The following is a 22,505-nucleotide window of genomic DNA, read 5'->3' on the forward strand; positions in this document are numbered from 1 at the left end:
TTATTCTCAACTTTATTTCTTCTCATTCTGCTTGTTATCGCAAAGAATGTTTCGAAGCTGCTCCTCTGTCAGCATGTTTCTATTAGAGATGATGAGAAGGGGAATCCATCTTCCTCTGATGTCAGTACTTGCCAGACACGCTGCTGGAGCCACATGAGTGCATCGGTCATAAAGTCAGTTCCTCTGGGGAACTTTTGATGGTACGTAAAAATGTAAATCTCTCTTCCAGTGTTAATCTGCAAAAGAGCAAAGAAAACGTACTCGTAATGTGTGACTGCAATATTTTAGAATGGCTTCTACCCTTGTCAAATGAGACAAATAAGCACGACAGACAATGTGTGTGATTAAGGCTGCGCCTTTTTGAGCCACCTTCTAAGAAAAGTCAAAACCAATAGGAAGTGAGAATGTTCCACAAGCAGACACAGGGCCTTGCAGAAGGATATTCACCTCAGGTGTTAAGTTTATGGGATCTAGTCGGACATTACCTGCATATCCAGCTATTCCATTTTCCGTCTGCTCTGTGTTGATTCATTAACCACAAAGACCTCAGTGTAAAGACCCTATTTAAACACCTTATTTCATTAAGTGCTTTTTAATGAGGGCGCTAACTATCGGGGATGTCAGTCATCAAGCAGAAAAAATGGCCCCAGCTTTTGGAAAAATATGTTTCTCCGTGGTGTTCTACATTTTCCTTCTGATGGTAAAAGCTATGATGAGGGTGTGTGTGTGTCGATTCTTCTTTAGTTCTCCGTCCATGCACATCCTGTATGGCTTGTGTGGGGAGTTTTTTGCATTGCTGTTCATCAGTAAAATAACTGGCATTGGCACTTTTCTCACTGCTTCAAAAGTGCATGACTCAGTTGCAGCAATAACACGCTCCATGTACTGTTTGTTTTAAACAGCAAATCGGTAAGTTTGTCTGCCTTTTAAATTAGTTTGACAAGTCTTGGTAGCAGCTCACCTTTACTAAATTTTCCTGGCAACCATCGTTCAATTAATTTTGAATATCAGGTTTTCCCGACACTTAACTGTAAAAAAAAAGAGTTCTGTCCCAGAATAAGTGGATCCTTCCAGCTGCCCTCTTTGCAATATCATATCATAAGGTTCATGTGTGCTGACTGCACTATGATAAATAATGTTCAATTTTATTCCTTCCATATAACATTAATCAAGTCTGAGATCTGGACTGGAGTCTAAGGGGATGGTTGTTGGGTTTTTTTGATAACCATTTCTCCCAAAAAAGTTTCTTGTTGACACGATTTCGCTGTTGTTAGATCCTGAAAACAAACTTTTGTAACGTCAAAATGCCACAAAACTCAAAGGAAATCTCCTCAGATTTCAGCAAAAATGTCACTCTATAAGTTTAGTCTATATACAGGGCCTAAAAACAATGTTATATCACGGCAGCTAAATGTTGCGGTAAGTCACTTCATTTAATGACTTTTTCATGCCTGGAATGTCTCAAGCCAATGTATCCCTGACTGAACGCTTGAACACAGTGCCTGAGATCCTTTCGGAAGGACATTCAGTTCAGTTTGTTCATCCAAGAGATTTAATCAATCAAATGATATGTGAGTGACATTAAACAGTTGAGTCGTCTCCCCTGTCATTGTCTTGTTTCAGAGAAAATACAGTTCAATCAGGAGAGACAAGTAAATGATGTTGCAATAATGGTTTACTGTAGGAGATGATATTGGATCATTTGTCTTTCAGAAAGTCTTTATTGCTTCGACTCTTAAGGGATATCGTAACAACAGTAAGATCTATTCCCCTATTTGGAGTCCAGACACTGGAGGCGGTCGAGGCTGATGCTGAGACTGGTGAACTTGGTGAATCTTTGAAGATTATCCAATGTCTGTGAGTTGGATGACATGTATAAAAGAACTGAAGGACACTATGAAAGACCTGCAGGTACAGAGACAACTATATTTAAAAACCCAGCAGCAAATGAATGTGAAGGAATGCCACTGTGTTTATTGGGTAGACATGACGGGCTAATGTGAACAGCTGAATTTAAGTGGCAGCCACAGTCAATGACAGCAGGAAATTAAGACTGTGCACTCATGAGAAGTGTGAATGAAAGAATGGTAAGAAAGAAAAAACTACGGTCTGATAGCCAAAATGACATTTGCAAAAACTTAATTTCCCTTTAAGAGCTTCATATTTGAAAAATAGTTTCTGCTTCTACTGAAGCTGAGATTCACATAAGGTGAAAACAAAGCTGAAGGATATTACATTCTCCAGGTGGACACAACCTCAAATTCAAAATGATGCTATTCAAATGTAAATATGAATAAGCAAGAAACGAATTTGAATGAATTTGCTAGAAACTCTGCCAACTTAGAGGGTGACGAAACGCCGGCACCGCGTCGACAAGTTGCTGAAATGATTATATACCTAAAACATATTCTGCATGGTCAACACCCAAGGCGGTTGCAAGGACCTGAATTTTCTCATGGGGACAAGTAACAGCTTGTACTCCTTGACGTTCCCAAAAGTTCTGACGGTGTTTTTTTTTTTCCATCAACCTGTTTTTAATAGGTATTATCTCTTTAAACCACTTTTTTGCTATTTGGGGTGTATGGTACAGCTCTGTTTACATTGCATTCAACTATCTCTTATAATAGCCAGGAGTGTCATAAGAGATGTCCATGTAAACTTAGTGGTAGACAGTGAAAATGAAAAAAGGAAGCACACAAACCGTCATATGATAGTTTAACCATAACTGGGCTGAGCTGCTCTGATGTCGGTGCAACCCCAGGGGCCCACTTTAGGGTAATCCACAAAGGCTTAGCAGGCTGACAGAATCACTCAGCTACTGGCTCTGACCTGGCACTCATCTTCCTGCGAGGCAGCCCCCCCAAAACACACACACAAGCATGGCAAGGAAAAGAAAAAGAAGAGTGCATGGTAAACCACAAACAAGTACGTTTGTTCTGGGCTTGTAAACATGTGTCATTGTGTAATGCTGTATACGGCATGTTATATGTTGCCTCAATGGAGATGTGTGTAAGAGGTGCTTTGAGATGACAGAAACATAGAGCATCAGCACATGTGAAAACAGCAGATCAGATTTCAGACAGGAAGAGTCCACAGCAGATTGTTCATGAATTGTCTGTAAAATCTATTTAAGCTAAAATTGATCAAAATGTAGAAAAAAAAAATCATTTGGCAAAGAGGTTGTTCTGGATCATGTTTAAGACAGAATAACGATTCTAATCTTTTGCTGTCTTATGAAGGTATATATGTTTACACATGTGTAATATGTTTCCACATCTGTAAGCAATAAAGTGAGATGAACTGCACTACTTTAGTGCTACACACACACACTTACACACACACAGATATACACACCATTCTTTATTTTGCAAACATATTAACCACTAAAGGTTCTAAGAAACGAATGGGTTTTTCTTATACTTTACTGGATTTGTACTAGAAAATGACATCATATATAGCGTCAGTCATTGCTCAAGCTTCAACACATTTTTTTATGTGACAGTGACCATCACCTGCCCTCTTGGCAGACTAGCCTATGATGTTTTATTAAGTTCTATTTCCTAAGTTGTGCCATTGAGGGCTGTGCCACCCCACAGTGAAACATGGAACCAACAAGACAGGCAGACAAAAGGTGAGGAATAGACAATGTTCTGAGGAGAAAGTGCAGTGCATTTATTTATGCTCCTAGTTTCACCCCTTTCATCCAACCACAATTCCAAGAACCATCCCGAATCACCAATTTTGCAAGAGTCTCAAGAAGAAAGTATCGATCAACAAGGTCTCAGGAGATCTGAGGAAGAAGAGGTAGCAGAGTGAGAGCCGCAGACACTAACCAGCAACGTCCACTGACTCAGTGACCGGGGGAAGAGTTATCTCTTGTATTTAGTTTCGATAGGTGATGGTGTGGTGGATCTGGTATGCATGAAACCTCCGCCAAAGAAAAGAGATGTCACCTCGGGCCCAACATGGTAAGCACCCCCCCCCCCCCCCCGAACACCCCAAATTAATCCAAGCAGCCAAAGCCTTGATGAGGAATAGACTTTGTTCAGACAGTAATTCAGCCAATCCTGAATTCTCTTAGAAGTCATTCTTCTATATCTTACTTTTTCTAGCACATGCTCATGCACACTCACACAGAAGTCCCAGTCATTCCTATTGAGAAATTGTAACCTATATGTATAACCTTCCTATTTTGAGCCAGAGTTGTGCCCCATTGAAAAAACTTGTGGTCCGGGTGGTTACTGGGGGGACATTGGGACAGAACTGCCAGTGAGAGAGAGGGAAGCTGGTAACTCTGGCACTGATCTGTCTCTCTGATCCAGTCCAGACTGTTTGTGACGTCACAGTGCGGTGTCTTGCCCTCTTTCTCTAAAAAAACACAACCACAATCCCAAATAGCTCTAAATGCATCTCTGAGGAGCACTCTCCTTCTGGTCTCGTCGATGCTTCATGAGAGTTCTACAGTAAAAGCTGGGGAATGGAACAAGCCCTGCTTTAGCTTCAAGAGATGAGCGATGCCAGAACTGCTGCACTGACAGCTCCTGTATTCTGTTTTCTGAAGCTTCAGAACGCTGATCTGGCCAGCTCATGCAATTGTTGTCTGTTGTGACAGTTTTATGATGTTTGAGCTGAAGTCATGGTCTACTGACACATGCAACCGATGTGCATACCAGGATTCACCAAGCTGTGATGCAGCATGGTTGAAAAGGGGAGAGAAGCCAGAGTTCATGTTGGGGTTTTATTTCACAGATGATAAAATATTGTGTAAATGTATTACGTTAATATGAGTAGCCTGTACTTTGTATTACAGTTGGGATTGAATTGTATCAACCAGCTGCTTTGTTTTAGGAAAACACTACTTGTCACATAATCATCTGAGGAGCCTATGAGGAATTTTAATGCTTGATAAGCCAAGTAGACCTCAGTTTTCATCCAAGCTGTTCCATTCGTCATCATAATTATCACCTTTTTTCAAATTCAAGAACATAAACACATGCATTCAGTTGTAGCCAAACATTTCACACGCAACAAATGCGTGTAAGTCTATTTCATAACTCCTTCAATGATCCCCTTGGGAATAAATACTTCCATAAACATCTGTTTCTTTTTATTTTTCCTGTGAGATCAGAGGTAAAAAGAAAACAAAGTGGAAGAAAATATTAAAGCAAAGTGAGATGAATCGAGCGCGGATCCTTCAGACAGGCTACTGTTTTCTTAGATAAACTGAGAAAAGTGGATGACAAAGAGATGTATAGGTTTACGCTAGGTTAAAACATCCTCCTAGCAGCACATCCTTCTCTCTGTGTGTACTTAAGAATCAAGAATACCTATAGTGTGAATTCTTCATTGTGTGTGCAAAACCAAATTCACAACCTTATCGCCCTGTGGTCACAACTAAAAAAAAAAGACTTTCTTTTGCTGGCGTATGAAGATTTACACAGGTGCCCACATTATCTGTCAAACAGTACGAGCAGAGAAAGGGGTGGGCTGAGATGAGATCAGGCCAAGATCAGACATCAAAATATTTAGTTTGTCTGGAAGTATCCCCCTGACTGAGCGTGTCAGATAAGTCATACCTGTGTCGGGTTCCTGCCTCCTGCTTTACACCTGGATCTGTGTTTATGCTACTGCTGGAAGAATCCTGCTGGTACCAAGGCAGTCACTTGGTCTGACATCCATGGAGCTCTGCTCAGTAAGTGCGAGTGGTTTCTCACCTTCATGTACATAAAAAAAAACAGAGTTATTTGATGCCCTTAAGAACCCTATCATTGACAGAAGGCTCAAATATGTAAAACACAAAAATAACCCTGTTAACTGTGGTCTCCTTTGAGTCTTCATTAATTGGAGAATTAACGTGGGCCAAATTGGCCCATGTGACACCAATCTGAAATGTAAACACTTATCGTGATACAGCACACTTTGTGCAAGTGGGAGCCCATGCAATCCTGCAGACCTGCACACACACACACACACACACACCTCAATTGACAGGGTCACATATGGGATGTGCCCCTAAAGTCAGGACCAGTTTACCAATGTAGATATTAGTCAGTGTCTGGATCGTTTATACTCTAATGGCAGTCCTTTAAGCATGTTCTCACTGCTGCTCTGCTTCAGGCCTCTTCTCTAGCAACCCCTCTGCCTGTTATTACCCTCTCACCCAGTCCTCATGTAATCCCCTGTCTCTTATTACACAAGCTTCTCTCCTGTCCTCTGCATCCCCTCTTGAGCGCCAGCAGTCTCTGATAAGGCTCAGTCGTCTTACAGACAGCTCACCGCTGAAAACTCCCCTCTTCCTATTCTCGTGACACAACATGATTAATAATTCCATTAACTGATCCTCTTTCACCGGATCATAGAAGGGTGATTAGGGTACAACCTCGACCACCCTCCTGAGAGACAACCAATCAGACCATCTTCCAAAGCCCTGAAGCAAACTTCTCTCATCCTTCGTAAAAAACAGAACTGAGGTGAAGAGACCGAACAAGGAAATGTTACCTTGGGTCAGAAAATCCCTGAACGAAAATCAAAAGTTAAATGTTACCGGTAATAGGTGGAAGCTACGGTCAGGTTATGGAATGCAATTCAAGAAAATAAACTTGTTACGTTGATAAAATAAAGGTTTATCTAAGGGTGGAAAAAAACATGAAGTGATAAAGTACTGAATGCAGTAAGAATACTGTGAGTAAATACTCTCTACTGGTTTTACATTTGATATTTATTGAAACAAAGTAGAACATCAGCCAACTTGGGGAGAAAAAAAAAAAAAAGTAAAAATATCAGCTATAACACATTACATTTAATAAACCTCAAATTCATGAGAAGCTTATAAATATACATAGTTGGATCGGTAGAAATAGTTTGTTTATTAAGAATCATCACAGGGATAGTGAGCAGTTAACTGAGTGGTACTGGAAATCTGTGGCAATGATCAAATCTCAACATCCGTGACATTAAAGTGTAACGTTGAAATTAGTGACAGCAAAAAAAGTGTGTTTCGAAACAATAAGGTGCATGTCCCTTTACAAAAGCAGTGAAGAGCCAGATTGAGTGGAAAAACACAACCTTTTTTTTTTTAAATGATTCTTAAACAGCTTGGGGATGTCTGACTAAAACCGGAATTGCGTTCAAGGATGATTGAGTTTTAGCTTAAAAAAGGAGGATCTGGTAAAAGACAATAACTACAGTTTACTGATTGGTTGCATAGACATACTATATACACAGAGCATGAAATATTTCACCACTGTAACCACAACATTGCCCATATATACTCGAACCATTTTAAGTATTGTAGAATAATGTTAAATGGATAATCTGAATTAATATGGAAAAGAATGCAGGCTATAATATTGATAGTCAAACAGCTAAACAGACACGCACAGACAGGTTTAACCTTCTGTATCAAAGTGCATAATGGAGGAGGGCTTGTTGCAGCACCTGGGGAACTCGAAAGGTTCCTGGGACAGCTTAATGAATGGTCTAATCTCCGAAACAGCCCTCTTATTGTACCCAATGTCCTCATACGAACCCCCTGTGTTCTCTATTCTATATGTGGTGAGAGGAGATAATTAGACTTCAGTAAGGATGCGAAGGCTGCTTTGGGAATAACGATGAATAAAACACATCCCATAAACTACAGCTCTAAACAGTCATTCTCAAACTATGCTGCAAATTCACACTACGCTTCTTTGGAAACGGTAAGCGCAGTTCAATTTTGTTATTCGCATGAACAACCTGACAAGAAAAAAGGTGGTTTTTGAGATTAAAAAAGGCAGGGCTTAGCTGGGGGGGAGGCGAGGTGGGGCACATTTCCGGACAGTTTTAGGCACTTAAACTGGTTATAACTGGCTGGTGATGACTAGGCCAAAATAAAAACATAAAAATCTCAAAATAAATATTTCATGATACTCTCAGTTTTTGAAGAAATAAGATTTTTTTTTGCGTGTGAAAAAGAGTCAGTTTCTTTGCAATGGCATAATTGTTTAACTCTATAAATATAATTTATATAGTTTCTTCCATTCTCTCCGTTCAACTCCTACGCTCTTCCGCTCATGAATACATACAGATGTATGCCCGTCATCAGCAAGCAAACACACAGGTGACGCTCCTCTTCTCACTTGCAGACGAATTGGTCTACAATTTTGGTGCAACGCTTGCACTTGACGTAGCAGCACCAATGGAACTTGCAGTGGCAGCGCTCCACTATCTGGGCCTTGTACTGGTCGTAACCGCGCCCGCAGCACATCAGCTCGCACCCGTCCATGCCCTCCGAGGTCTTGTTGCAAAGGCGCCCCACTGTGCCCAGCGAACCCGTGGTTTGGTTTTTCAGGCAGTAGTCAGGACTGGCCTCGATGTAGACCAGGTCGTGGCTCGTGGGAGCGTTGAACTTGCTGTGCATCTGCACCATCTTTCCACGGGAGTTGAGCTTCATGGAGGCAGCGCTGTCATACCTTTCCTTCAGCGCATCACCAACCTTGCGGAAGTCAGCCAGCTGCAGCCAGCAAGTCTTCAAGCTGCAGGAGCCTGACACGCCATGACACTTGCAGGACACATGTGCCAGGTCTGACACGGTCTGCACAGAAAAAACAGAAACAACTGGATTTATTACCAGATAAAGAACTTAAAAATAAAAAAAAAACTTGACGATGTACAGATAGACACTTGCTTCATAATGACTAATGTGACCCGTTTGTACAAATATTTGTACAATGCTGTATTCATGATCTCAAAGCATCATATTGCCGTAAAGGAACGACAGATCCTGTCCATGTATCAAACATGGTGCATTGAATAAAACAGTCAATGTATTTGTTCCACTTGAAAGAGACCAGCCTGGCAACAAATATTTGGCATAAACTTTTTCTTAGGGGTGGTTTCAAGATGTTTGGAAAGGAGCAAAAAATAATAAAAAATGCAGAGCTGCCTTCAATGACACCATCTCCCCACAAATCAAAGCCTCAGGAGGGGAACGCTGACAGAGCCGCTGTGCCGGGTTCAGATTACGCCATTGCTGTCCTATTCCGACACGATCAGGTCGTCGCAGACACATTTCCTTCAAGCCTGGACAGGAATGGTGATAAACAGTCAACAGGTCTTGAAGAACGTTAATAATAATAATAATCAAACAGCAACATGGTGTCCGTGAAGTCATGCGACTGATTTTCCACTTGAAAAAATTCAATCAGAAGGTTTTTCAAAAATCACCCTCAACTTGTTCCTATGCTGACCAACAACATGACGACGTGAACACTAAACAGCAGCGTGGAGAGTAGACCCAAGCATGTGTGTACTCGGCCTGGGACTGTGGCTGCAGACGGGGATGGAATACATCTTTGATATGTAGTGTACGCAAGAAAATACAAGCAACCTCCTCGATGACAGACAACACATGGAATTAAATCTGAGACTTCAGTTACTGGTTGGGTGCATCTTTATTCACCAGGTAGAAGATGCAACTGTAGAAACCTTCCATTCGGACTGCCTGTGCACGTATAATGAACGCGGTAGCTATCCACATTTAGCTACCGTTGGGGATATAACACATTTATTACCGCTAGCACTGAATGGTTGGGGGTCACACTTTCCTTTGTTTTATTATTATTGGGGGACATCTTTGACCTTCATTGATAGGACACCCGAGGATTTGCTGAATGGAAATATAGGAAAGACAGAGTGGGGAAGCCATGCGCCAGAGACGGGCATCAAACCAGCTGCCCCCGCTGGAGGACAGTATCCTCAGTAAATCTGAGACCATTAGAAATTACGGCACCGGGATAAACTACCCGGACATGGTGAGACCTGAAAGGCCGACATAGAGGACAGAAAAAAGGGGGCAGCCAAGACCCATCTGATTGACCTCGATTGTCCCACCTCCAATTAGCTTTAATAATTGGCTGGTTTCGTTCCAGTGCCTGTACCTTAATACTGGTGTGTGTTTGCGGATCGGTGCCTCACCCTCCTTCCAGCCTCATTATTGTGAAGGTTCATCAACAGCCGGGCGCTCTCGTATGAGCCTTTGGGGTAGCTCTTCTCCCTCTCGCGTGCATCCACAAACTCCTTGGAGAACCTGTAGCCGTAGTTGAGGTTATCTCCGCAGCCGCCCCACAGCCAATCTCGCGGCAGGTCTTTCGGGCGAGCCGCACGACTGCACCCGCAGCTGGAGAGCTCCCCCTCTCTGCAGGCGCGGCTCACTGCATTCACCACCCCTGCTGCACTGATCGCGTAAGTGAACGCCGTTTCTCGACTGCCTGCAGACACAGAAACAGGAACACAATGTCACTTTTGACCTAGAAATAGCACGAATGAGACATGAAATGTATGATTTCAATTTAGCAAATCAATCCACTGCTTTGATTATATGTAGGTCACATATGTGTATTTATATTATTCTTAATGTTCGGAGCTGTCATTTTGTTTTAAGACTTTGTATGTTATGTGCGTTATGCGATGTGATCTCATATGACAGCATTCACCCTACAATTAAGATTACAGAGCACTTGAGCCAAGCGCTGCAGGCCCCTCATCACCATCACGTTGAATGGTGGAATCTGGTTTGCTGTTGTTGGGCCTCAGCCAGAGAGAAGAGAGCACCCCCCAGTGATGGACATGTGTCTTTGCAGGCAGCATCCATCTCAAACAAATTGAAGATGACAACAGTTCTTTCACTTTATCTACCATGACTGATTCATTTTGACGATATTTCTAATTAATTCCCACAGTTTCTACCCTCAGCATAACCCCTGCAGACAGGAGGGAGTTAAAAAACAAGAAATACACATATGCATTGTTTAAATTAGTTACCAAGGACGCAAACTACCACTGCAAAAAGTCCGAGACGTTGATTACAACACTGAGATGAGGCGCTAGGCGACCATAGAACTATGGACCAAACTCCGAGACTATGTGCTGACAGTGAAGACGGGGGCTGCTATGAAATAAAAACCAAAAAGCTCATATACCTGCTGGGCCAAAATTTTAGTGGCCTTGCTATAATGACAATAACAGATGGCCAGAGAATGAGAGAGATGACAAAGGAAAAAGAAAAGAATGAAGAGATAAGTCAGGAAAAATATGTCAAAGATAAAAAAGAAAGAAAAATGGAAAAATGAGATGTGCAGTAAAATATAACGACAGAAGATTGAATAAAGAAACCTTCGAGAAAGTCTGAAAGACGTTCATGTGGAGGATTCTGGCAGGAGCAGAAGTAATTTAAGAGGAAGGGTGAATTATTCATTTGGTGCAACTTTTAATCCAGGCCAAGAACACCGGTTTAATAGTGGACCTGATAATGGGCAAACAATCATCTACATTAGTCTTCTATATCACATCACAACATGCCAAGCCAGGCAGGCAGGAGAGCCGCTCTGAGGAGGAATGTGTCCTCCGCTCTAACTCTAACCCCCCCCCCCCCGAGCCATGGCTTTAAATCACCCATCAGGCAGTAGAGGAGGACACATTCAGGTGGAGCACAGCGGTCCAGCATGGGAGCAGTATCGGAGAGGGAGACAGAAAAATTGCTGCATGTGAAGTTTGTTTGAGGACTGCTGTGTGGAAAGGGAGGAAGCATCACCAGAGACACAGACAGAGTCACCAAATATGATGTGTGTGTGTGTGTGTGTGCAATGACATGCAAGGCAAAGAATAGTAAAGAGTTAACTCACTTAAATCTAAAGAAACTGTTTTTAACCACTGGTGATATCTATCCGAGCGGACATGTTTATTTTTATATGCCAAGGTTTTGAAAGTTTCGCCATCCATGGGATAAAATACAAGCGAATAAATGTTGCTTTGATTCCCAATAACATTACATCAAAATATCCACAAGCAATGTTATTGGGATTCCTCTTCAGATGTTGTTACGGTGGAGTGTGTATCTACTATCCAACAAAAATAAATGAATATGAAATTAATGGCCACCGAGATAAGTCTTGACAGTATGCTCTATGGATTATCCAGAGTAATTGCTGCACATTTTCTTTGGAAGGGTATGCTGCTGTTAACTGTGTTGAGTATTTTACTGCTGCACCACAAATTAAATTCCATTCATCATTTATTCCATTTCTGGGATGGGAGCAGAAATAGATTTATCATAATCTGGGCAATTAATTCAATCTAAGAAGTGTCAGGGTTACTTTGTTTTTCTTCTTTTTCTGGAGTTCTGATTGAGGATTTTCTATTATGTGGTCAAGCCTGCGCTTACAATGTAAGAATCCCACTTCTAACATTGAATGGATTCATAATATTTCACCTATAGAATAATAATCATTAACTCAACTGTAAAGCCCCCCCCAAAAAAGAAAGCTTGAATCCCAAAAGCGACACTCAAGAAGCCCAAACAACAGATCTGCACGAACATCATTTATGATCACAAGCACTCAGTGCAGGTGAAACGTGGGTGCACGCACTCCCACCGCTGCATGCACAGGGACGCCACAGTCAGAGGTTGCATTCACGCATCGCCGTTTTCAAATGACATTGGATTGAGGGGGAGAAAGCCGATTCTCTGCCTCCCTCCCGTGCTATGTCAGGAGCTAGTTCAGCAGGCCAAAGCCACATGTGATTTATCCGGCAACCTCACCCACCAACTATTCCCTCCGCACAGCTGCTGAGAATCAGCAGCCTCATACGTTTCACACACCCACACACACAGACAAAGGAGGCTGATTAATCAGAGAAAGGAAGAATGACAAAAGAATAGATCACAGGACGTGCACTGCTGAATAATAATATATATATATATATATGGCATACATGTGCGTATGTTGGTATTTGTGAAGACACGTCGTGGCTGTAGCAACTGCCGCATGTTCACGTACATGTTTTATGACAATATATTAAATACCTTGTTCCGTTCTCACCTATTTGCATAACCCGTCCGAAAACAGAGGAATTGTCCACCGTGCTGCAGTTCCAGCGCCGATGTCTAAACTGGTACTGGCACTCTCTGATGCCGGTCTTGGCGCCTTCGCCGATGTACTGCATGTGGTCCTGGTAAAGCTGGCACAGCTTCTTCTGGCCCTGCGACAGCCCCACCAGCTGGCTGCACAGAGGCTGGGCACCAATGATGTAGGCCTCTGGGATCAGTAAAGGGTTCATTGCCAGAGACCTTGATGACAGGAGACAAATAACACAGTTGTTTTCACTCATTATGCAATTAAGACCTGGTTTTCAAGTCTAATCATTGCCAACAGTTGATTTCATTTGATTCGTTTCATCCTCTCAAATATGGAGCTATGCCGATCAGAGAAAATACACAACGTTTTATTTTTTAATAGCGTAAACCCCTTCAGACCCTTAGCTTTTATGACGCTACTTGAACTTTTGTGGGCTGCTTCGGCCAACAGTATACGAGCAAATGGAAGCACAGATAGGCAAAGTAAAGATGAAGAAACATTAAATTGAAAATAGCAGTAAAATAAAGGGCGTCTCCAAAAAGGGGATAAACAGGAAATTTAAAACAAGAACGTTTTCCCCAACAACAGATGTGATTTGTGACATTTATATCCAAGCTTGCAATCTGATTTGAGTAAGAATAAGACGTAAGAAAAAAACGCAGAATAACAACAAACTGGAAATGAAGGGAGCGAGGGACAGAAACAGTTGAAACAGGGAGAGAGTGGAACACGAGTATGAGCATCTGGTTCCAAGCCACAGCACAATTAGAGCAGCCCATCTCTGAGCCCTAAGAGAAAGAGAATTAGCCTCTAGTGTAACCTGAACGCCTGGGGAAGCTCAGCAGTGAGAGCACTCGCGCTGAATACACACAGCATACACATACGAGACAAAAGCAACAACATGCACACAGTTTGTGTGCTCATACGACACAGACACTCACACATGTGTACAGTTAGCTGGCCTACAGCTCCAACACTCCAAATCATTCACACCTGTGTGTCCTCTTGCAGGGGGGAAACTGAAAGACACACACCGTCTCAGCTCCAAACTTTCTGAAGGGCCTGTCAGAATGTGCAAATCGTCAAAATGCATCCGCCATCCAACTCATAATTAAAACTCTGCCGCATTCGCCCCTTCAGCTCAAGCAATTAAGATGTTTATTTGCACGAATCCTCTTCCTGTTTGCTTAAATTATTATTTTCATATAATTGGGCCCTTGGCCACACAATGTCAACACCGGTTTTGATCCACGCATCAGAAGTAAATAAAAATCGTTCCACAGGACGTGTGGGTTTCCTGTAAACACCGCTTCTTCTACAAGCACTCAAACTGGGAAATAATTAGTTGAAAAAGAAAAAGCCGCTCCAGGATGCGATTTGCTTTGAGTGGTGCCTCTCGTGAGACCGACAGACAGTACGAGTGTCTGTACAAACAAAACAAACGAGCAATCACACGCAAAGTGCTCGTGTTCGCGAGTGTTTGAACATCGACACATAAACCAGTGTTCCGTTTTCTGTAATATTCTTCATTTTGGTTTGGCTAAAAAAAAAAAAGAATAAAAATCATGATGCAAAACTAAAAGTGCTACAGTTAGCATTCTATGTCTTCGTTGACAAATGTGTATAGATACACACACATACAGAAAAAGAGAGAGACGCGCCATGTTAAAGAGTGGATTTTTGGACTAAATATATATATCTTTTCATGCCGTCAGTCTCTTCAGGCATTGCTAACTAATTTCTAAACATATCCGATTATTGAATCAGATAATGAAAATTACTGGAGAAATCTGACAATTACCATTGGCCGCAAGAAAAAAAACATTTTGCACAATCAATACACACTGGAGTTAGGGACACATGGAGAGAAAAGTGATGCATACCACCAAGAGTTGGCCTCCACCACCACTTGCATGATGAGTGTGAAGAGAGTGAGGGCAAAAACACAGTGTCTGGAGTCCAACAAACTGCCAAAGGGCCAGCAAACTGGCCGACACACACAGCCCAGCCCCAGGTTCATAGTGCTGCTGATCTGATGGAGGACAGGAAAAAAAAGAATGCATATCAGTCGCCTGCCTGTCTAGAGGTTACAACACAGTGTATATTAAATACAGAAATAAAACAGAGGCATAAACCCTGGGATTTCAAAATGTATGCAGATGATGCAGGAACAATTCTCCCTCTTACATGCAAACGGCACCAGGCTGTCCATATTTATACGCGTCTTGAGGGGACTGAGGCCTCAGTGCTTGCAGAGCAGAGAAGTCATTTGGCAGCAGGTCTGAGTGTGAATCACATAAGACTGATAGACGTGCAGCTGGAGAAGACGCACTAACCATGAAACCCCATCTGGAAACATTCCCGACAGTTCACTTCAGAGAAAGAGACGCACAAAGGCACAGACTGACGGACAGACAGGGAGCCGTACATGAACTAGACTAGACGCTTTGTGTTAAGGTCAAAACTAAACTGTTGTAATCTTTACCAACAATTATGACTGAATTGTTAGTGGAAACATTGGTTACTTAAAAAAAAAAAAGGATTTAAAATCAGAGTCAATTTTTTATTTTATTTTCTTAAATTGAGGCAGGTCGGATTCAATTTTTTTCTGGCGATAAAGATCAATTTGTGTCAATTGTGTGACTAAGAAATAATCTTACAAATTGAATAAAATTGTGACAAATTCAGAAAAGTAGTTTTCCATTATACTACATCTGAAATGTTTAATGGAGATTAAGACATTAAATCAAAATCAAAAAGATTGGATTATTAAAATAGTTTCCTTTACGGGACCAATATTAAACATGCAACGTGACAAATAACGTTCTCAGTGGAAATATATTCCATTTTATTTGGATATTTATTAACAGAATCCGGGTCGCTTTGACACTGGCGGTGCTTTGCCGAAAAACAACTGAGAACCCGCCTGCCTTTGACTGTTACGCGCTTCCTGGTCAATCAGCAGAGCGTTTATTTAAACAATTTACCTCCACCCGCATCTCACCAGCGTTGTGTGCGTGAATTCCGGGACTCGGAGCAGCTCTAATTTGTCCCACTGCGTGATTTTCCAGGGTTAAAAAAGTGGCTGAATTCCTGCCCAATACTCATTAAAGAACAGGCCAAGTTCACCATCACGCGTTCTCGCGCACGCACACACAGAGACGAGCACGCGCTTTGAGACATGCGCTGCTCCGGTAGCGCCAATGGCTGGTGAGGTTATATTCTTAGTAGTTCGTTCAGTCTGGCAGTTTAACACTTCTAAACAAACACAACGAGCCGTTCGCTGAAGCAGGTTTGATTTACAGATAATTCAGGTTCTATAATTACATGCTTTAGACACGGAAGAAATACGGAAAAGACAAATGACGGACTGCTGTAATTCAGTATATTCACGTTTAAAATAACTTATGAAACAGGTGCTTGAAATTATCTAGCGATACACTGACTCTTAGCCAATCAGAGCACAGAACTATTAGTATTGCTGCCACAATACACAGTCACGAGGCTCTTGTTTTATTTATTTTAATTACATTAATAGCCTAATGAGGTTTTTATCTATGACATTGCTATAGTTATTTTATTTTATTTTTAACTACAGTAAACACTTAAATCCAACACACGTTCTGCACGGAAACTGTGCGCCCCGTGAACCTTGAAACGATTTGAACCCGTTGGAACTGTTTAAATTAGAACCTTGCGGATTTCTTGTTGCGAAAGTGGTATCAAATTTGGGAAGTTCCAGAACGCGAAAAATTAAAAACCATCAACGGGATGAGACTATGTAGTGCGCTGCGGTTGCAAAGGATCCCGTAACGCGGTGACTTCAAAAAGGGGTCATATACGGGATCAAATCGATTAAAACTAAAACCAAGTTGACAAAACATTTCGTTACCATTTTATTTTTCTATTTAAAAAGTTATTCATTCCAATTTATTTCGTTCTGTCTTGTATTTTAATTGTTCTCTCTGGCATGTTCCGCCTCAGGAATTCAAACATTATATATATATATATATATAAAAAACTCAAAAAAATGTTCGGGAAAATGTGAAGGAAATGCATTCGGTATAAAATTCTGACAATCTTGCTGAATGCCTGATTTGTATACAGCATGGCAAGCATCTTTTAAACGTGCAATATTGTGGATTGTGACGAGTAATTTTAATTAATTTGATTGTTTATGTCATGGGCAAAAAAATAAAATAAAATACTCATCGGATCGATCTGATAAAACCGTTTCACCTTTTCTCAAACAGAAGTTATTCCTGCGCGTAAAAGCGGAGACTCTGATACTCCGTCCTGTTGTCTTAGACACCAGGAGAGGGAGCCAGGTACAAGGATTAGAGGAGGAGACGCTGCACGAACTCATTTCCTGTCTTTAAACGGGGACCGTTAACAATGGGGCGCAAAACCATCATTTACAGATTTAAAACGTAACTTATTATTTTTTGACAGAATTTACTCGCCCAACATGCCATGGACATACATGGGTAACTGTCAATGCGCGCGGTGGGGATGAAGGGCAACATGTTTCACACATCACATCTGTCAAGAACTTTTGTCCACGTTCAGGAAGCAGTTTCAGTTTTCATTCAAAGATAAAGAGCGGCTGCACAGAAAGGTGACATTAGTCTACTCACCAGGAGGCACTCAAGAAGTTTAATCCACTTTCTGCAGACAAGATCGATCCAATTATTCCAGTTTGCAGTGAAGACAAGTCTCGTCGATTTATCCGGATATCTTGTTTGGAGTGAAGCGAATGGAACGCTACAGTGGAGAGTTCACGGACTTTCCCCAAAAATATCGAATGCGCCTCGTGCGCCAAATTGTTTGGAAGTCCGGTCGGAAGCAGCGGGATTTATAAAGTGTCCAAAAGGCAGTGTGAGGAAGCGAACATTCGGTCTACCGTCAAAACGCGCGACTTTGATGTAAAAAAAAAAAAAGAAAAAAAAGAATAAACAAATACACCGGTGAGAATGTCGGATATACTTTGTCGATTCTCTTCGATTTGAAAATGCCTACTTTATTAGTCCCAAACTAAAGTAAAAGCAAAATGTTCAAGCCAATAACAGCGAAGAACTTGTGACGCGTAAATCCAGCCGCTAACACGCTCAGGTCACAGCGCGTCTTCCCCGTGGAATGATCCACGAGGAGCTCCCAGCCACGAACGACTTGTCATCAATTTACCTTCCATTCTGGGCAAAGTTGCGTCTTTAATAATTCATCCACCCACGTTTAAAAGTCCTCACATACAAAAGGAAAAGAAGAAGAAGAAAGCCGGTCATCCGCCTCGCAAAAAAAAAAAAAAGATGCCTCAATTCATCGGCTCCAGACAGTACGCTCCAAAAAAACGCTCCGCGCGGACTATCTCCAATGTGGCTTTGGCGAGCGCGCACGGTGCCAGGCGGAGGAAAAGAGCGCAGTGCAGCGCAGCTGAAGCTCCGAGTCTGCCGTCCCTTCCACGGTCTACAAGAGTATGAAAGCTGTCGCGGAATATCCTCCCCTTTCTCCTGCCCCCCCCCCCCTCTGTCTCACCTGTCAGTCGCCTCCTCTCGCAAACTAGCAGCATGGATGCGCGCATTGCGCAGCGCTAATACTTCATCTGGCGCATGCGCTTCACGTTGCCTCGAAGTCCGATTTCTTTTTCTTTTCTTTTTTTTCCCCCTTCTGTGCCAAGCCACTAAACTTTCAAGAACCGAGGAATTTGAGTGCAGGTAAAAATCATGGAGACATCGACGAGAGAGAGAGAGAGAATAGAAACAGAGAGGGGAGGAGAAAGAGAGAGAGACGGAACAGGCTGTAACAAAACAAGCGTCTCCATTACCTAAAATAAACGTATCAAGCACCTGAGGCTATTACTCTATCCTTACCAGAGCAGAGTTCGGGTTTTCACTGGCAGCAGATCGAATTACCGCTCAGCAAAACCAAGACTAGTGGGTCCATATCCACTCCAGTCCTTCTACGGGCTGCTCCCCCCAGCAGTGCCTGTGAACATTACGGCCATTATTATTTCATGGCACATTGTCTCAAACTTGCTTTCATTTGGACAGAATCTCCTCAGGGTGGAGGAAACAGAATAGCAAGCAGCAAAAATAAGTCACAATGTTCAAAGTAAGTGAGGGGCACAGTTACCTGAGGATCTGGCTGCATGCCCCCCCCCCCCACAAAATAAAATAAAAAATGCCTGGAGTGATAGAACAGAAATAAGAGAGGAGATTAATTCAGAAAGTTTTATTATATTGACGCTGTGATAGCAGTATTCACACGCAGTTAGTATTTATATGATGCAGCTCTGACATAAAGTAAAGCTTAGCTAAAATGAAAGGACAGTATTTTTAGTATGACAGCAACAATATAAAATGAGGAATGGTTAATTTTGCTTTGTTGCTTCACACAACACGCAGTTAAGCTCAGGTCTGAGCTGTATGTACCTTTATGCGCTCCATATATGGGCACAGCAGTGCTGTAGGATTTTGTCATCACTGTGCAAAAAACAAAACTGAATTGTATACGTGAGAAACTTCACTTCAAGTCTCCCTCCAATGTGTCTCGAGTCAAACACAGAACTGGTTCTGCCACCCCACATTTCTGTAACATAGCTCATAATGATTGTGTAAGAGCCATCGTTTTGTGACATTTCCACAAAGAGCACTTAAAACATGCTCAGCCACATTTCTGATCCCCTACCATGCCTCACTACCCCCCAACATCTGGCTGAGTTTATGAGAGAGCGAACTGGTAGACCATGAAAACCGGGGAGAATTCTTTCTTGGGCAGTGCAAGACTCAATTGTTGCTGTTGCTATTAGAGGCAGGGACATTTTAATCTTGTGAAAATACCCCATTGTTGTCAAATTTACCCCCCAAACAGTTGATTTCAGTGTTCAAAATCTTTTTTAATAAAACACATATTGAAGGTCTCTTGAAAAATGCCTTTTTATTCACACATCAGAAATAAAACAGACCACTGCAAAACACAATGGAACAAATTGATGATGAATACCATTACCCCCCGCGCCCAACTTTCAGTCCTCACAGTCATCTAACCACACACAAATTGTGCAAAAACTGTTAAGCAAGGGTTGGATGGGAACTCTCTTATATGCTTCTGAATTGAAACGCAATCCACTTTTGCATATACCGTCATCTTCACTCAACCTCCAGCGTAGTGACAAAATAATGCCTTAAAATGCAAGTCACTTCACCGTGAACGGATGAGCCACTACGGGTCGCAGGATCGGTAAACAGACAGCAAAATAATGCAGCATTCATTAGCATAAATAAGTTACACACAACTGATGAAATGTAAAAGTGGCACTCGAAACTGATTCATATATAGAAAAGCAAACAATATGTTGGTTCATTAAACAAATGCACAGCAGGCTAAAAGAACACAAGGAGAAATGTATAAACAGAGCGTTCTCACAGTATGAATGATTTGAGGTCAGCTGCTGTTTCTTCCCTCTTAATAAAGGTCTTGATTTTTAGAGAAAGTGGAAGCTGATCCTCAAACTGCTTTTTTTTTTCTTCCTGTTGCTGAATTCACCTTTTTTCTTGCTGATCTCTCTGTAGAACATTGGAGACAGTCAAAAATAAAAGTAGCTTGTTGGTAATCCAAGTGATTCAGATGCAGTCCTCATATATATATATATATATATGCCAGGAATTTGTTTACCACGGTTGTCTCCTTTGGCACACTGAGAAGGTCTCGTCGGATTGTGGATTTTGAGGTCCATGTTGTGACATTTACAAAGGTTTGCTTATTAGCTACAGAAGTAAACACATTCATGCCATCATAAACCAATCAGGAACTGGTCTGGGCTTACAAATAGTTCCTCTGGCTCCAGCCACACGAGTATTCAACAGTGTTGGAGAGAGATTGTTGGTTGATGTGAAGCCAGAACTCTGTAGCACCTCGGTACATATGAGTCCATATGAGTCTGTTTAAAACCGTCAGGGAAATGAAGGCAGAGATCCACTCGGGAAGCTGCACACTGATGGGCTGATGCTCTGGTGAGACCCGCTTTCCTTTGAGAGGATTACTGTAGGTCCTCATTGGGTCATTGCATCTGTCACTCAATGTGACATTCATCAGTTAGTTGGAGGCTATTTGACAGTCGAATGTTCAATTTGTCCACAACAGAGTGAAACGGTGGGCTGGAGTGTGTGTGTGTGTGTGTGTGTGTCTATCTGTGTAAATGCAGGTCTGGTGATCGTGATGCGGTGAGTTTTGGACCAGTTCAGCATTCATGCTCGGATGTGAAGCTTTTCAGCCTCTTGGTATCTGGCGTTACAAGCAGCTGTAGAAAGAAACATGGAGAGAGAATAATCAGCATGAGAGATCAACCACATAGAATGGAAAACCCACTCAGGGATTTGAGGATTTAATCATACAAAATTTAGTATAATAACAATTTAGCCAAAGATCTTTTTAATTTCCCCAGTTGTCTTCTAAAACATTACATCATACATTGCTTGTTCGTGGACAAAAAGAACTCGGGTCCAGTACAGATTGTCTTAGCTTTAGGTTGGCTATTTTATGCCTCAAACTGTCTGTTGAGCCTCCAGAGCTCCCTAAGAATTCTTTAAAAGCAGTTGGCAGCAGCCCAAACATCAAGTGCTCATTAATAAAAAGAATGAAAAAAAATATCTTGGAATGTGTCTGTCATTTAGGCGCACAGCAGTCAGCAACAACTCACTTCTTTCCTGAGGGTTAGGTTGTGGAGAGAAGAAAACAATGATCTATGTTGAGCTTGTTGGCGGCGCCTCATTGGCTGAACCAAAAAAAAAAAGGCCCCAAAACAACGACCAATCACTAAAGATGATAAATACAAATGTTGTATTTGGGGACCAGAGGTGCCACCAGGTAAAGTTTGGGAGCATGTTATGAATGAGATCTTTTGAAGCATTGCTAGAACAAACTAGGACCAATTATTAGGAGCATCTTAGATTAGTATGTGTTTAAAGAGGAATGCAAAATCATATGTTCTGCTTTGCATTGCTGCTCACAATCTTCCTGCCTCGCTATGATTGGCTGCCAGGCAGTGAAGGACCATCCATTATAGCCAGGAGTAAATAAACATGCCCAGTAATTAAAGTGCCATCATTTGTTATGCAACACAGTGTGTGTGTACACTCAATACTGAATGTGTGTAAGTGTGGTCATATGTGTCTATGCATGTAGATGCCTGTGTGTGTGTGAATTTGTGTATGTGTGTTAGATGCCATTCTCGAGTTTCTTCCCCGTCGTCTGCACTTAAATTAATGATTTGGGGGGCAGAGAATCAACAAATAGGGCCTGCGGCGGGGCAGAATGGAGAGCACGACCTGCCTGTGGATGTGTTTGAAGGCCACTCCTCTTTCTCCTCCTTCAACACCTCTACCCCTGCACAACAGACATATTCACAACATAAATTCATGTGTGACGCCTGGGCTCATGTTGTTGCTGAGGAAGTGAGTGTTGCAATGCGGTCAGAAACCCGCGTAAACCTATTGGCCTGCGATTATTTGACCCGTCACCATGTAGTGATAAACTGTTGAGATCATATTGAAGTCGATGTTCCTATGTTTAAGCCCTCCATTTATGGTCATGATTATTTCTGCTTGAGAAATGTGC

General features: G+C 41.9%; 1 protein-coding gene across 1 annotated transcript; it reads right to left on the reverse strand.

The window, feature by feature from the left end:
* Window positions 1-8,113: 8,113 nt before the first annotated feature.
* wnt5a (wingless-type MMTV integration site family, member 5a) lies at window positions 8,114-14,913 on the reverse strand. Its single transcript, XM_068747781.1, has 4 exons — window positions 14,777-14,913; window positions 12,858-13,105; window positions 9,955-10,247; window positions 8,114-8,572 (listed from the first exon to the last, which is right to left on the reverse strand). Exons 1-4 carry the CDS (start codon window positions 14,911-14,913, stop codon window positions 8,114-8,116), a joined length of 1,137 nt encoding a protein of 378 aa, XP_068603882.1.
* Between the last annotated feature and the right edge of the window lie 7,592 nt (window positions 14,914-22,505).

Source organism: Brachionichthys hirsutus, chromosome 2 (assembly GCF_040956055.1).
Source record: "Brachionichthys hirsutus isolate HB-005 chromosome 2, CSIRO-AGI_Bhir_v1, whole genome shotgun sequence".
NCBI lineage: Eukaryota > Metazoa > Chordata > Actinopteri > Lophiiformes > Brachionichthyidae > Brachionichthys > Brachionichthys hirsutus.

What these genes read in the sequence shown, in the direction of transcription:
- wnt5a (XM_068747781.1), bottom strand. Translation starts at nt 14,913, where the DNA reads ATGAACCTGGGGCTGGGCTGTGTGTGTCGGCCAGTTTGCTGGCCCTTT. An exon ending in CGGACGGGTTATGCAAATAG is followed by an intron (nt 10,248 to 12,857) that starts GTGAGAACGGAA and finishes CTGTGTCTGCAG; the next exon opens with GCAGTCGAGAAACGGCGTTC. An exon ending in ATAATGAGGCTGGAAGGAGG is followed by an intron (nt 8,573 to 9,954) that starts GTGAGGCACCGA and finishes TTTTCTGTGCAG; the next exon opens with ACCGTGTCAGACCTGGCACA.